This window comes from Oreochromis niloticus, linkage group LG9 (assembly GCF_001858045.2).
Source record: "Oreochromis niloticus isolate F11D_XX linkage group LG9, O_niloticus_UMD_NMBU, whole genome shotgun sequence".
Classification (NCBI taxonomy): Eukaryota; Metazoa; Chordata; class Actinopteri; order Cichliformes; family Cichlidae; genus Oreochromis; species Oreochromis niloticus.
Window position 1 is genome coordinate 524,158 of NC_031974.2, and position 12,727 is coordinate 536,884.

At 46.2% G+C, this 12,727-nt stretch overlaps 1 protein-coding gene across 1 annotated transcript; it reads left to right on the plus strand.

Moving 5' to 3' along the window:
• The first annotated feature begins 353 nt into the window (after positions 1-353).
• LOC106096688 (zinc finger protein 729-like) lies at positions 354-12,366 on the plus strand. The gene is made up of 5 exons (XM_025910547.1): positions 354-376; positions 1,666-1,702; positions 2,009-2,115; positions 5,027-6,631; positions 10,442-12,366. Exons 3-5 carry the CDS (start codon positions 2,098-2,100, stop codon positions 10,550-10,552), a joined length of 1,734 nt encoding a protein of 577 aa, XP_025766332.1. The 5' UTR covers positions 354-376; positions 1,666-1,702; positions 2,009-2,097; the 3' UTR covers positions 10,553-12,366.
• The last annotated feature ends 361 nt before the right edge of the window (positions 12,367-12,727 follow it).

Genomic DNA, 12,727 nt, shown 5'->3' on the forward strand with positions numbered 1-12,727 from the left:
AGACAAGAAGTCCTTTTGGAACGAAAGCAACGTGTGCTCAGACACGTGACCTCACTTCTACAAACCACAGCAGGGCAGGAAGAAGGGGGTGGGGCAAAGTGTGTGCAGGAGAGGAGTCAAGCAGAGAGAGCTGCTTTTTCATGAAACGGGAGTAAAGTAGTGAACTTAGAGGAGAGAAACAAACTAAAGTATCGATCATATACCACTACCAACGATTGGATCGATATCTGCATCGATCTGCCCACCCTTGTCTCCTGGATCGTAGCTGAGATCAGCGTGAACCACGTGGGTCTCTGCTCCCTGATCTGTTTCCTGTGTTTGGAAAGAGTTCCAGCTTCATCACGGAGTTTCTCTCGGTTTGTGGGCTCATCTAAAGGTAAGCACCGAGCTAACTTTACTGTGAGTTCAGTTCATGTTGAGTTTAGCTCCTGAATGAGGTCTTCTGCTGCTCTCCTCGGTGTCTGTTCACAGTTTATTGTGAACACATTGAGAGAAGAGTGAGAGAGTGTTTGGAGAAAAACACCAACTAATCATTAGCTCAGCATGCTGGGAGAAGTTGAGCGTTTGCTGGCAGAAAGTTGGAGCAGAAAAGTCTTTTCATTGTCCCTGCAGCTGTTTTTCTGCATGCACCAAACCTCTACAGCCTCATTTCTATTTAAGCGATAACAGGAAGTTGTGTGTGTGTGCGCACAGCTGAAACTGCCATTGCTAGAACACACCTGTTCTATATCTGCTCAGTCATTCACTTTTATTTCACGTCTACAGACACATTACAGATATGTGTCCTTTATCAGGCTGTAGGGCGGTAATCTTTCTTTAATCTATAATTTGAATTTTAGTCTATACTTTGTCAAATGCATCTTTCCTGGATGATTTAAAGTAAATGGTAAATGGTAAATGGCCTGTTTTTATATAGCGCTTTTCTGGTCCCTAAGGACTCCAAAGCGCTTTACATATCCAGTCATTCACCCATTCACGCACACATTCACACACTGATGATGGCAAGCTACGTTGTAGCCACAGCCACCCTGGGGCACACTGACAGAGGCGAGGCTGCCGGACACTGGCGCCACCGGGCCCTCTGACCCGGTCACTTTGAGTCAACATTCAAACATTCAGGTCACCTTAGCAACAGCTTAAGTTAGTGGAAGTTTAAGAAACAGGAAGTTTAGTGCAGAGCTGCAGAGGCAATATTAAGAACAGGAAACCAGACAGAAAAGGAGGAACTAAGTAACACACACACACACACACACACACACACACACACACACACACACTACTCAGGCCAGAAGGAGTTGTTTTTATCGAAACTAGGTGTCATATATGACTAATTATATTATACATATTTTGGCTTATAAAGCTTCAGATGTGCGGAGGCTTTAGCCCGGTGCATATATCTCCTTTTCCGGAAATGAATAAAAGAATGATTCAAGAGTTTTGACCAACTCAGTTGTGTTCTCTCTATTCAGTAAGGGAAATGAAAGAATCAGGTTTAATACTGCAGTCAGTAAATTCTGGATAAAAAGTTCCCTGAGTGTTCAAATAATGATTATTTATTGATGGATAGAATTTGTTCTTTTTTGATAATTTTTATAATCAGAAAGCATGTTAAGAATATTCTTGAAAGTATCTTGATGCATGGTCCTTCTGTTCATCTGGACTCAGGTTCCGGCTCTCATCCAAGTGACTTCTTCAGTCTCAGGTGACTGCAGGTTTTCCCAATTTTATAAACAGTACATTTCCATAATGACTGAAACTAGCATGATCGCATGCCTGAAACATTGGGCTGAGGTCAGTTCCTTGATCATTAATATGCAAATGTTATGACCAATAATCAATGGTCATGAGTACCATTTTTTTCACAGTTATTATCCCTAAAAGTAAAGAGGGCGTCCGTCTCCCGAATCCAAACTGTAAATATGATGGCTTCAAATTCAGTCCTGGGACACATGCCCTTCATTTGTTCTTGTCTCGCTGTGATGTTACAAAGATCTGTTTTGTGTCCCAGCTGATCAGCAGGAGGAGAAGAGTCTGACGGAGCACCAGACGAACATTTTCAGCCGTTTGGACTCAGCTCAGCTGCTACAGTGGACAAAAATGTCATCAACACAAAAGGTGAAGAACTCATCACTGTTTGCACTATTACTGGAACTGCGTGCACTTCATCAGCTGATGCTTGCTTGTCAAGATTCAAGAAAAATTTTTATTGTCATTTCGTATGGTGTTACCCAGGCTGAAAAGAAATACCAGTTCTTACCAACATCTACAGTGCAATAATCAATACAATTAAAAAGAAAATGGTTTAAAAAAAAAACAGTAAAAAGGCAGTAATAAATCGCAACAATAAATAGGGATAAATAACATAAAATCTAAATTCCAAAACAAAGTCAAGTCTGAGTAGTCACACTCATACAGGTACCAGCAGTCCTTTCATAGAAGTGAGTAATTAAATTAAGGCATCACTTTGCCCAGCGAGAGCGCTGCACAGTGATATGCACTGAGGATGTAATCTGGGGCGACTCTAACCTCTTAACAAGGTCACAGTGGGCTGTTATCAGGAACCAGCGATCCAAGCTCTGCCAGGCACATTGCCTGGTACATCTGGAGCATGGTGACAGAGCTCATAGTTCGAGCAGTGCCGGTCTGAGCCCAATAAATCTTCTCCAGCTGCTATGCAGAGAGTCTGCAGTACTTGGACGGATTTGTGGGGGCCGCCGACTCCATGGTTAAGGGATGGGGCCAGGTAAGCGGCCAGAGGTGGCTCCATAAGGGGTAGGTTAGCTAAGTTAGCTTTCTCTGCACTGTCCAACTCTATGTACTGTTCATAGGTGGGTACAGTGATGCAGAGGTTTGCCACATGATGCAGTTAGCTTGCCGACAAAGTTTGGGAACATGGGAAGGCGGTTTTTGGCCGTTGTGGGGTCCGGTGGGAGTAAAAAGCCCGTAAACCGCGACCATGATCCATACAAGGATGTTTTAAATTTAATTTCCCCCTCAAATTGTATCCCTGTTCCCTTTTTAAAAAATAATTTTAGAATATTGTCAGGAAGTAGGTTGTTTATTGGTTTATACATAATTTGTGCAGTGAGAAAATCAACCAGAATTTTGTGAATTTTAGTATTTTTGATTTAAGAATAGTGGATTTGTATGATCTCTGTAACCAGGTTTATGCAGTATACACATGGCCATTTTTTGTAATATAAAGATTATTGATAGTGAACATTTAAGTAAGTATTGCCCCAAACCTCTGCACAGTAAAATGGTAAATAGTCCTTAGGGACTAGTAAAGTGTATTTATATAGCGCTTTACTAGTCCCTAAGGACCCCAAAGCGCTTTACATATCCAGTCATCCACCCATCCACACACACAAATACAGTGCAATCAGGGAACAATAGAGAATGTGGAGTGATTTGTGGTCCAGAATGTTTTTTACTTTACTCAAAATTGAAGCACTTCTTGAAATTTTGTTATGTATATGATTTATATGACTTCCAGTTTAATTAATCATCTATAATCACACCAAGAAACTTATGTTCAAGTACTATTTCAATTTCCACACCATCTATATGAATCTGCACTTGTGCATTTCTAAGGGAATTCCCAAATAAGGCTATTTTTGTTTTACTTAGATTTAGTGATAGTCAACCATTTTTTAATTTTGCACATTTCTGAAGTAATTGTATCCAGCAACTCCTTTAGATTTCCCCCCAGAACAAAGAATATTTGTGTCATCTGCAAATAATACTAATTTTAATATATCAGATGCCTTACAAATATCATTTATATAAATAATAAATAATTTTGGACCCAGTACAGAGCCTTGTGGAACACTACAAGCAACCCAGGCTGAAGCCCATCAGCGCTCTGGGTCGTCTTTGGTGCAACAGCCATCCGTCCCAGCACTTTCTCCACAAACGTCACCAGTCTTTCCACGGTCAAGCAAAATGCACAAGCTTCAGCCTCCCTCAACACTCCCATAGCATGGACAATCCCCAGGCAGACAGGGCATGCATTGTGCTGTTCTCTGTCATGTATTGAACCCAGTTCTTTTTATTCTTCTACTGGACAGAGAAGACACAGACTCAGAGTGGTCGAAGTATTTATAATCATTTTATTCAATCATTACTTTCCGGAAAGGGATGTGCACGAGGCTAAAACCTCTGCAGATTTGAAGAGCCGTTAGTGGGGTTACATTTATAATTTCAGCGTTCCTCATCAAGCCCCTACTCCTCCTGTTATTTTGGTACTCATACGTCACACACAGTTTCGATTTAAACAACTTCTGTACATCTGCATCCTGTTCTTCTGCAGCACTGCACAAAGCGTTCTGTTCTGCACAGTTTCCTGTCTTACTCAGCAATGTATGACCTTTAACACACTTTTTGACTGAAAGATGGCCTTTTTTACTATACTGGCCTACATAAAACAATATAATCAGAAAATAAGCACTAAGAAAATGTATATATTCCTTAACACATGGGAGAAACCGCGTGTGTCTGCACCTGTGACAGAAGATTTCTGCTTGGCTTGCTTCAGTTTGGCGTCCACTCCAAAATGCAAAGTGAAATGCTCCACAAGAAAAATAAAAATTAGCCCCCCCCATTCAGCCTACGCACCAACTGAGCAGTGGAGGCCAACAGGGGCAGTTAAGCTAAGTTCAAGTCAGCAGACAACGGAGCTAACTAGGAACAGCTAGCTTGCACAATTCAGCAAAGGTGTTTTCAGAGAGGTGAATAGCGTAAGAACTAGGGATGACTGTGATGACAGGGGGGTATATTTGTATGCGGGGCTGTGCACACGTCATCACTGATCATCTGGCTTAAAGGCGTGAATAAAGGTTTCCTCAGCCAGCACCTGTGACGGCGTGATATCCCATACCACGTGTGTTGTATCGAGTGCATTGACTGAAAAGGAACTACTTCAACATTGGTTTAAAACTACTGTTAATGGAGGAAGTTTGAAGGTTGAGTTTGTTCCACGACTGTATTTCACTCACTGCCTCTGTTTGTTTCTCTTTCACTGCAGGACCAACATGGAGCAAGACGTCAGCGCTCTCAGGAGGCCGACAAACATCACAGAAGAAAGAGAGAGAAAACATACAGCTGTGATGAGTGTGGAAAGGATTTTACTCATGCTGGAAGCTTAAAAAGACACCAACTCATCCACAGTGGAGTTGAGCCGTATAGTTGTGATGAATGTGGAAAGTCTTTTACTCAGGCTGGACACTTCAAAACACACCAACTCATCCACAGTGGAGTTAAAGCATACAGCTGTGAGGAGTGTGGACTGTCTTTTAACCGGGCTGGAAGCTTAAAAACACACCAACTTGTCCACAGTGGAGTTAAAGCATACAGCTGTGAGGAGTGTGGACTGTCTTTTAACCGGGCTGGAAGCTTAAAAACACACCAACTTGTCCACAGTGGAGTTAAAGCATACAGCTGTGAGGAGTGTGGACAGTCTTTTACTCTGGCTGGAAGCTTAAAAAGACACCAACTCATCCACAGTGGAGTTAAAGCATACAGCTGTGAGGAATGTGGACAGTCTTTTAACCGGGCTGGAAACTTGAAAACACACCAATTCATCCACAGTGGAGTTAAAGCATACAGCTGTGAGGAGTGTGGACTGTCTTTTAACCGGGCTGGAAGCTTAAAAACACACCAACTTGTCCACAGTGGAGTTAAACCGTACAGCTGTGACTTGTGTGGACAGTCTTTTAACCGGGCTGGAAACTTGAAAAGACACCAACTCATCCACAATGGAGTTAAAGCATACAGCTGTGAGGAGTGTGGACTGTCTTTTAACCGGGCTGGAAGGTTAAAAACACACCAACTTGTCCACAGTGGAGTTAAACCGTACAGCTGTGACTTGTGTGGACAGTCTTTTAACTGGGCTGGAAGCTTAAAAAGACACCAACTCATCCACAGTGGAGTTAAAGCATACAGTTGTGATGAATGTGGAAAGTCTTTTACTCAGGCTGGAAGCTTAAAAACACACCAACTCATCCACAGTGGAGTTAAAGCATACAGCTGTGAGGAGTGTGGACAGTCTTTTAACCGGGCTGGAAACTTGAAAACACACCAACTCATCCACAGTGGAGTTAAAGCATACAGCTGTGAGGAGTGTGGACAGTCTTTTAACCGGGCTGGAAGCTTAAAAACACACCAACTTGTCCACAGTGGAGTTAAACCGTACAGCTGTGACTTGTGTGGAAAGTCTTTTAACCGGGTTGGAAGCTTAAAAACACACCAACTCAGCCACAGTGGAATTCAGGCGTCTAGCTGTGATCAGTGTGATAAAGCTTTTACTCAAAGTATCCACTTACAGCTTCATCAAGTTACCCACTCTGGATTTAAGGCATACAGCTGTCACATTTGTGGAAAAACCTTCCGCTGGCCAGGCAGCCGAAATATTCACCTACGCATTCACACCAAAAATGATGTTTGCTGCTGTGATCAGTGTGGCAAAATTTTTGTCACATACGAAAACTTACAACGGCACATGTTAACCCACACTGAGGAGAGACCTTATAAATGTGACCTGTGTGAGAAGACTTTTAAATCTCCACTTAACCTCAAATCACACCAAAAGATTCACACCAGAAAGAGACTCTACAACTGCAGTTACTGTGAGGTATGTATTTTTCTTTTACAGTTGCAGTTATTTTGAAGTATTATGTGAATGAAGTTTAATTTCAAAGCTTATATGAGACATGACAACTTCATATACAGAATATTGAGTCAAATCTGACACAAATCTCCTGAAACTTGCCTGATGTTGGAAAAACGTAAAGTTTAAAAAGCTTCTCCCCTTCCTCTGTATCTAGCATTCACACTCCAATGGATGCATCGGAGAGCAGCTTCCCATCTTCTGGGTTACACAGTACAGCATCCAGGGGTTTAACCACCAGTCTTCCCATTAAGTAGATCATCTACAAATGAAGACTTAATATTGCCCACTAAGCTGAGTGTTATAATGTAAACATCCATCCATCCATCCATCCATCTTCGTCCGCTTTATCCAAGGCCGGGTCGCGGGGGCAGTAGCCTAAGCAGGGAAGCCCAGACCGCCCTCTCCCCAGCCACCTCCTCCAGCTTATCCGGGGGAACACCAAGGCGCTCCCAGGCCAGCCGAGAGATGTGATCTCTCCAGCGTGTCCTGGGTCTGCCCCGGGGCCTCCTCCCGGTGGGACATGCCCGGAACACCTCACCCAGGAGGCGCCCAGGAGGCATCCTTGTCAGATGCCCGAACCACCTCAACTGGCTCCTTTCGATGTGGAGGAGCAGCGGCTCTACTCTGAGCCCCTCCCGGATGGCCGAACTTCTCACCCTATCTCTAAGGGAGAGGCCAGCCACCCTTCGGAGGAAGCTCATTTCTGCCGCTTGTATCCGCGATCTCGTTCTTTCAGTCACTACCCACAGCTCGTGGCCATAGGTGAGGGTAGGGACGTAGATCGAACGGTAAATTGAGAACCTTGCTTTTACACTTAGCTCCCTCTTCACCACGACGGACCGGTGCAGCGTCCGCATCACTGCAGCCGCAGCACCAATCCGTCTGTCGATCTCCGGCTCCCTTCTCCCATCACTCGCGAACAAGACCCCGAGATACATGAACTCCTCCACTTGGGGCAGGAACTCATCCCCGACCCGGAGTGGGCACTCCACCCTTTTCAGGCTGAGAACCATGGCCTCAGATTTGGAGGTGCTGATCCTCATTCCCGCTGCTTCACACTCGGCTGCGAACCGTTCCAGTGCGAGCTGGAGGCCTTCACCCGATGAAGCCAACAGAACAACATCATCCGCAAAAAGCAGAGATGAGATTCTGAGGCCACCGAAGTGAAAGCCCTCCTAAACTTGGCTGCGCCTAGAAATCCTGTCCATAAAAATTATGAACAGAACCGGTGACAAAGGGCAGCCCTGGCGGAGCCCATCACCCACCGGAAACGAGTCCGACTTATTGCCGGCAATGCGAACCAAGCTCTTGCAATGGTTGTATAGGGATCGAATGGCCCGTAGCAATGGGCCAGACACCCCATACTCCCGCAACACCTCCCACAGGACACCCCGAGGGACACGGTCGAATGCCTTCTCCAAGTCCACAAAACACATGTAGACTGGTTGGGCAAACTCCCATGCACCCTCAAGTATCCTTGAGAGGCTAAAGAGCTGGTCCAGTGTTCCGCGACCAGGACGAAAACCGCATTGTTCCTCCTGTATCCAAGGTTCGACTAGCGGACGAACTCTCCTTTCCAGCACCCTGGCATAGACTTTCCCAGGGAGGCTGAGGAGTGTGATCCCCCTGTAGTTGGAACACACCCTCCGGTCTCCCTTCTTAAAGATGGGGACCACCACCCCGGTCTGCCAGTCCAGGGGTACTGCCCCTGATCTCCACGCAACATTGCAGAGGCGTGTCAACCAAGACAGCCCCACAACGTCCAGAGCCTTCAGGAACTTGGGGCGGACCTGCTCTGCCACCAAGCATTTGTTTAACTGCCTCAGTGACCTCGCCCCCGGAAATTGGCGGGTCATTCCCCTCATCCCCAGACTCTGCTTCCTCCTCGGAAGACGTGTCAGTGGGATTAAGGAGGTCCTCGAAGTATTCCTTCCACCGCCTGACAATTTTCTCAGTCGACGTCAGCAGCGCTCCGCCAGCACTATACACAGTGCAGGTAGAGCACCGCTTTCCCCTCCCGAGACGCCTGACGGTTTGCCAGAATCTCTTCGAGGCAGTCCGAAAGTCTTTTTCCATGGCTTCTCCGAACTCCTCCCACACCCGAGTTTTTGCTTCAGCGACTGCCCGAGCCGCATTCCGCTTGGCCTGTCGATACCTGTCTGCTGCCTCCAGAGTCCCACAGGCTAACCAAGCCCGATAGGACTCCTTCTTCAGCCTGGTGGCTCCCTTCACCTCTGGTGTCCACCATTTGGTTCGGGGATTACCACCACGGCAGGCACCAACCACCTTGCGACCGCAGTTCAATGCAGCAGCTTCGGCGATGGAGACGCTGAACATGGTCCATTCGGACTCAATGTCCCCAGTCTCCCTCGGAATGCTGTTGAAGCTCTGCCGGAGGTGTGCGTTGAAGATCTCGCGGACTGGGGCCTCTGCTAGACATTCCCAGCACACCCTCACTACACGTTTAGGTGCACCGGGTCTGTCCAGCGTCCTCCCCCGCCACCTGATCCAAGTCACCACCAGGTGGTGATCAGTTGACAGCTCAGCCCCTCTCTTTACCCGAGTGTCCAGAACATATGGTCGCAGGTCTGGTGATATGATTACAAAATCGATCATCGACCTGCGGCCTAGAGCATCCTGGTGCCACGTGCACTTATGGACACTCTTATGTTCGAACAAGGTGTTCGTTATGGCCAAACTGTGATTTGCACAGAAGTCCAATAACAAAACACCACTCGGGTTCAGATCAGGGAGGCCGTTCCTCCCAATCACGCCCCTCCAGGTCTCGCTGTCGTTACCCACGTGAGCATTGAAGTCTCCCAGCAGGACAACAGAGTCTCCAGGTGGGGCACCTTCCAGCACCCCTCCCCCCAGGGACTCTAAGAAGGATGGGTACTCTGAACTGCCACTCGGCGCATAAGCACAGATGACAGTCAGGACCCGTTCCCCGACCCTGAGGCGCAGGGAACAAACCCTCTCATCTACCGGGAAAAACCCCAACGTACCGGCAGCAAGCCGAGGGGATATTAGAATACCCACCCCAGCCCGCCGCCTCTCACCAGGGGCAACTCCAGACTGAGACAGGGTCCAGCCCCTCTCCAGGAGACTGGTTCCACAGCCCGAGCCATGCGTAGAGGTGAGCCCGACTATATCTAGCCGGTACTTCTCAACCTCACGCACTAACTCAGGCTCCTTCCCCACCAGAGAGGTGACATTCCATGTCCCTATTGCCAGTCTTGGCAGCCGGGGATCAGTCCGCCAGGGCCTCCGCTCCTGGCCGCCGCCTGGCACACAATGCACCCGACCCCTATGGCGCCTCCTGCTGGTGGTGGGCCTGCGGGAGGATGGGCCCATGTCTCCTCTTCGGGCTGTGCCCGGCCGGGCCCCATGGACTAAGGTCCGGCTACCAGACGCTCGCCTTCGGGCACCCTCCCCGGGCCTGGCTCCAGGGCGAGGCCCCGGTAACCCTATCCCGGGCAGGGTAAACTGTTCCCTCGATGTTCTCTTCATAAGGGTCTTCTGAATCGCTCTTTGTCTGGTCCCTCAGCCAGGACCAATTTGCCATGGGAAACCCTACCAGGGGGCAAAAGCCCCCAGACAACATAGCCCCTGGGATCCCTGGGACACACCAACCCCTCCACCACGATAAGGTAGCGATTCACGAAGAGTAAAATGTAATTGGGCGTTGGCAGAGCTGCTCTTTATTTCAGGCGACATTCAGGATAAAATGTTGAAGGAATTCCTTGACACTGTCTTTGTGTCTTTGTTTAGAAGCAGAGCGACACAGATGGATGTCAACCCTGTCGTCATTGTGGTGGTGGGAAAGAGTTTCTCTGTGACCTTTGTGGAAAGACATTTAATCAGCAAGAGAGCCTAAAATGACATCAATGTAGACACACTGTAGAGAAAAAGAACTACTGCAAAGAATGTGGGAGAGGCTTCCCCACACCGAGTGAATTAAAACAACATGAACTCTGTCACAGCTGGGTCAAAAAGCACGTGTGTGACCAGTGTGGGTCATCAATCATCAGTGCATATCATCTTAAAGTGCATAAAAGAGTCCACACAGGAGAGAAACCATACAAGTGCAGACACTGTGACAAAAGGTTCTCACTGTCAGGGAGTCATAACAGACATGAACGTACACAAATGGAGGGGAACATCAGTTGTGACCAGTGTGACAAGAGCTTCAAGAATCTCAGTTCATACTCTTCTCACAAGTGATCCCACGCTGTAAATAAACAGTTTCACTGTTACCAATATGCAAAACCATTCACTTCATTATCTGCTCTGTGCAAACATCAGCGTGATCATGCAGAACTAAAATCACCAGATCACAAAGAATCTGAAGAGACAGAAAGATCCTCTTCCTGTTTCATCGTCAGACTTAAAAACCTTGAGATCAGGCTCCACAGAGATCAGATGGAGTCTCCTGTAAAGAGTGTCAGCTGATGTCACACTTGGATCTGATGAGGTAGCTCTGCTTTCTGCGCCTGCAGTGAATAAGCCTGGATATTACATTTATGAAGCTGCAAGTAGAGATATGTATACTCTTTTTGTTCTGTTTATTCTTTGTGGAATTTTACGATGGTAAGCACTAGTAGTAGTAGTATGAAACTCATTTAGAAACCATTTAAAGTTTGGTGGAGGCTTATATCCTGTTCTACCAAATCTAAATATTTCACACCCATTGATCCTGAAAACCTTCAATATGAACTAAAGCCATCAACAGGATGTGAAACGACCACTGATGTGACTTTATATCCAAGAAAAAGATAAAAACTTCAGCTGATCTGGGTGTGGGCTGTACTTCTCAGTATTACCACCTTAAACAACTTGATTGTTTTGTGGTTTCATTGACTCTGTTAGGTCCTGTTAGGTCCAACAATCCTTCCTGGATTCAGTGTTTTGGTATGAGGTGTTTGTGGGAAGACAACAGAGCGCCACCACTGTGTCAGGCTTTTAGTTTTCATGCCACGTGTAACAGGACTCAAATCTCTCAAAAAATACAGCGTCTGTCTCATCTGCCCGCAAATATCTGGATGTTTTGTTGGCAGATGTGAGATGAGCCTTTTTGTTGTTGAATCTCTCCCATGGAGTCCATCTTTGCCCAGTCTCTTTCTTATTGGCGAATCATGACCTTATCTAAGCTAAGTGAGGCATGCAGTTCTTTAGATAATTTTCTGGGTTCTTCTGTGACCTCCTGGTTGAGTCATCGATGCGCTCTTGCAGTAATTCTAGTCGGCCAGTTGCTCCTGGGATGCTTCAGTACTCTTCAATGTTTCCTCTATCTGGATAATGGCTCGTGATTCACATGAGTCCCAAATCCTTAGAAATGACTTTGTAACCTTTCCAGGCTGATCGATGTCAGTGACTTTGTTTCTGTGCCGTTTCTTTTGATCGTAGCATGATGTGCTGCTGTGTGAGATCTTTCAGCCTGCTTCCATACAGGAGCAGGTTGTTTTTCATAGCCTTCTACCCTTAACAAATTAAACCATTTACAAACTATTTTCCATTGACCCAGGTAACCTTTGTCCAATATTTCTTTGTTTTTGATCATCTGAAACATTCGAATGTGCCAAATAAAGAAAAAGCACTTACACCTGAGTTGATTCATTGTTGAATAACTTCCAAGATTTCAAACATCCTTTGTTGTCAAATCTCTGCATATTGTTCATTAAACCTTTTGAACCTTGTAACAGTGTTCTGTGTTTGAGTCCTTCAGGTGTAACCTTGACTGTTTTGCCAATTGCAGCTTAAGCTAGGCTTAATCTTTCCCCTTGATACTACTGCTTTGTGACAATGTTTGTGGCTGGTTTAGTTAAAGGGCCAGTTTAGTAAATAGGAGAGGGCTTTCAATCCCAGCACGTTGTGTTAGAAAGCATGTTACCCTCAGGCAGAGCTGCAGATGATCAACAATTCATAACTACTGGATGGTGAACTTTTCGTTAATCAAATTGTAAGTTCTTGGGATGCCAGCTGGATCTAGTATAGAGATTGGCAGACCACGTGACTTTCACGCATTGCATTGTGGGAATGAGTGGCAAGAAAATCAAA

Coding starts and splice junctions, on each gene's coding strand:
- LOC106096688 (XM_025910547.1), top strand. Junction 6,632..10,441: donor ACAACTGCAGTTACTGTGAG/GTATGTATTTTT, acceptor GTCTTTGTTTAG/AAGCAGAGCGACACAGATGG.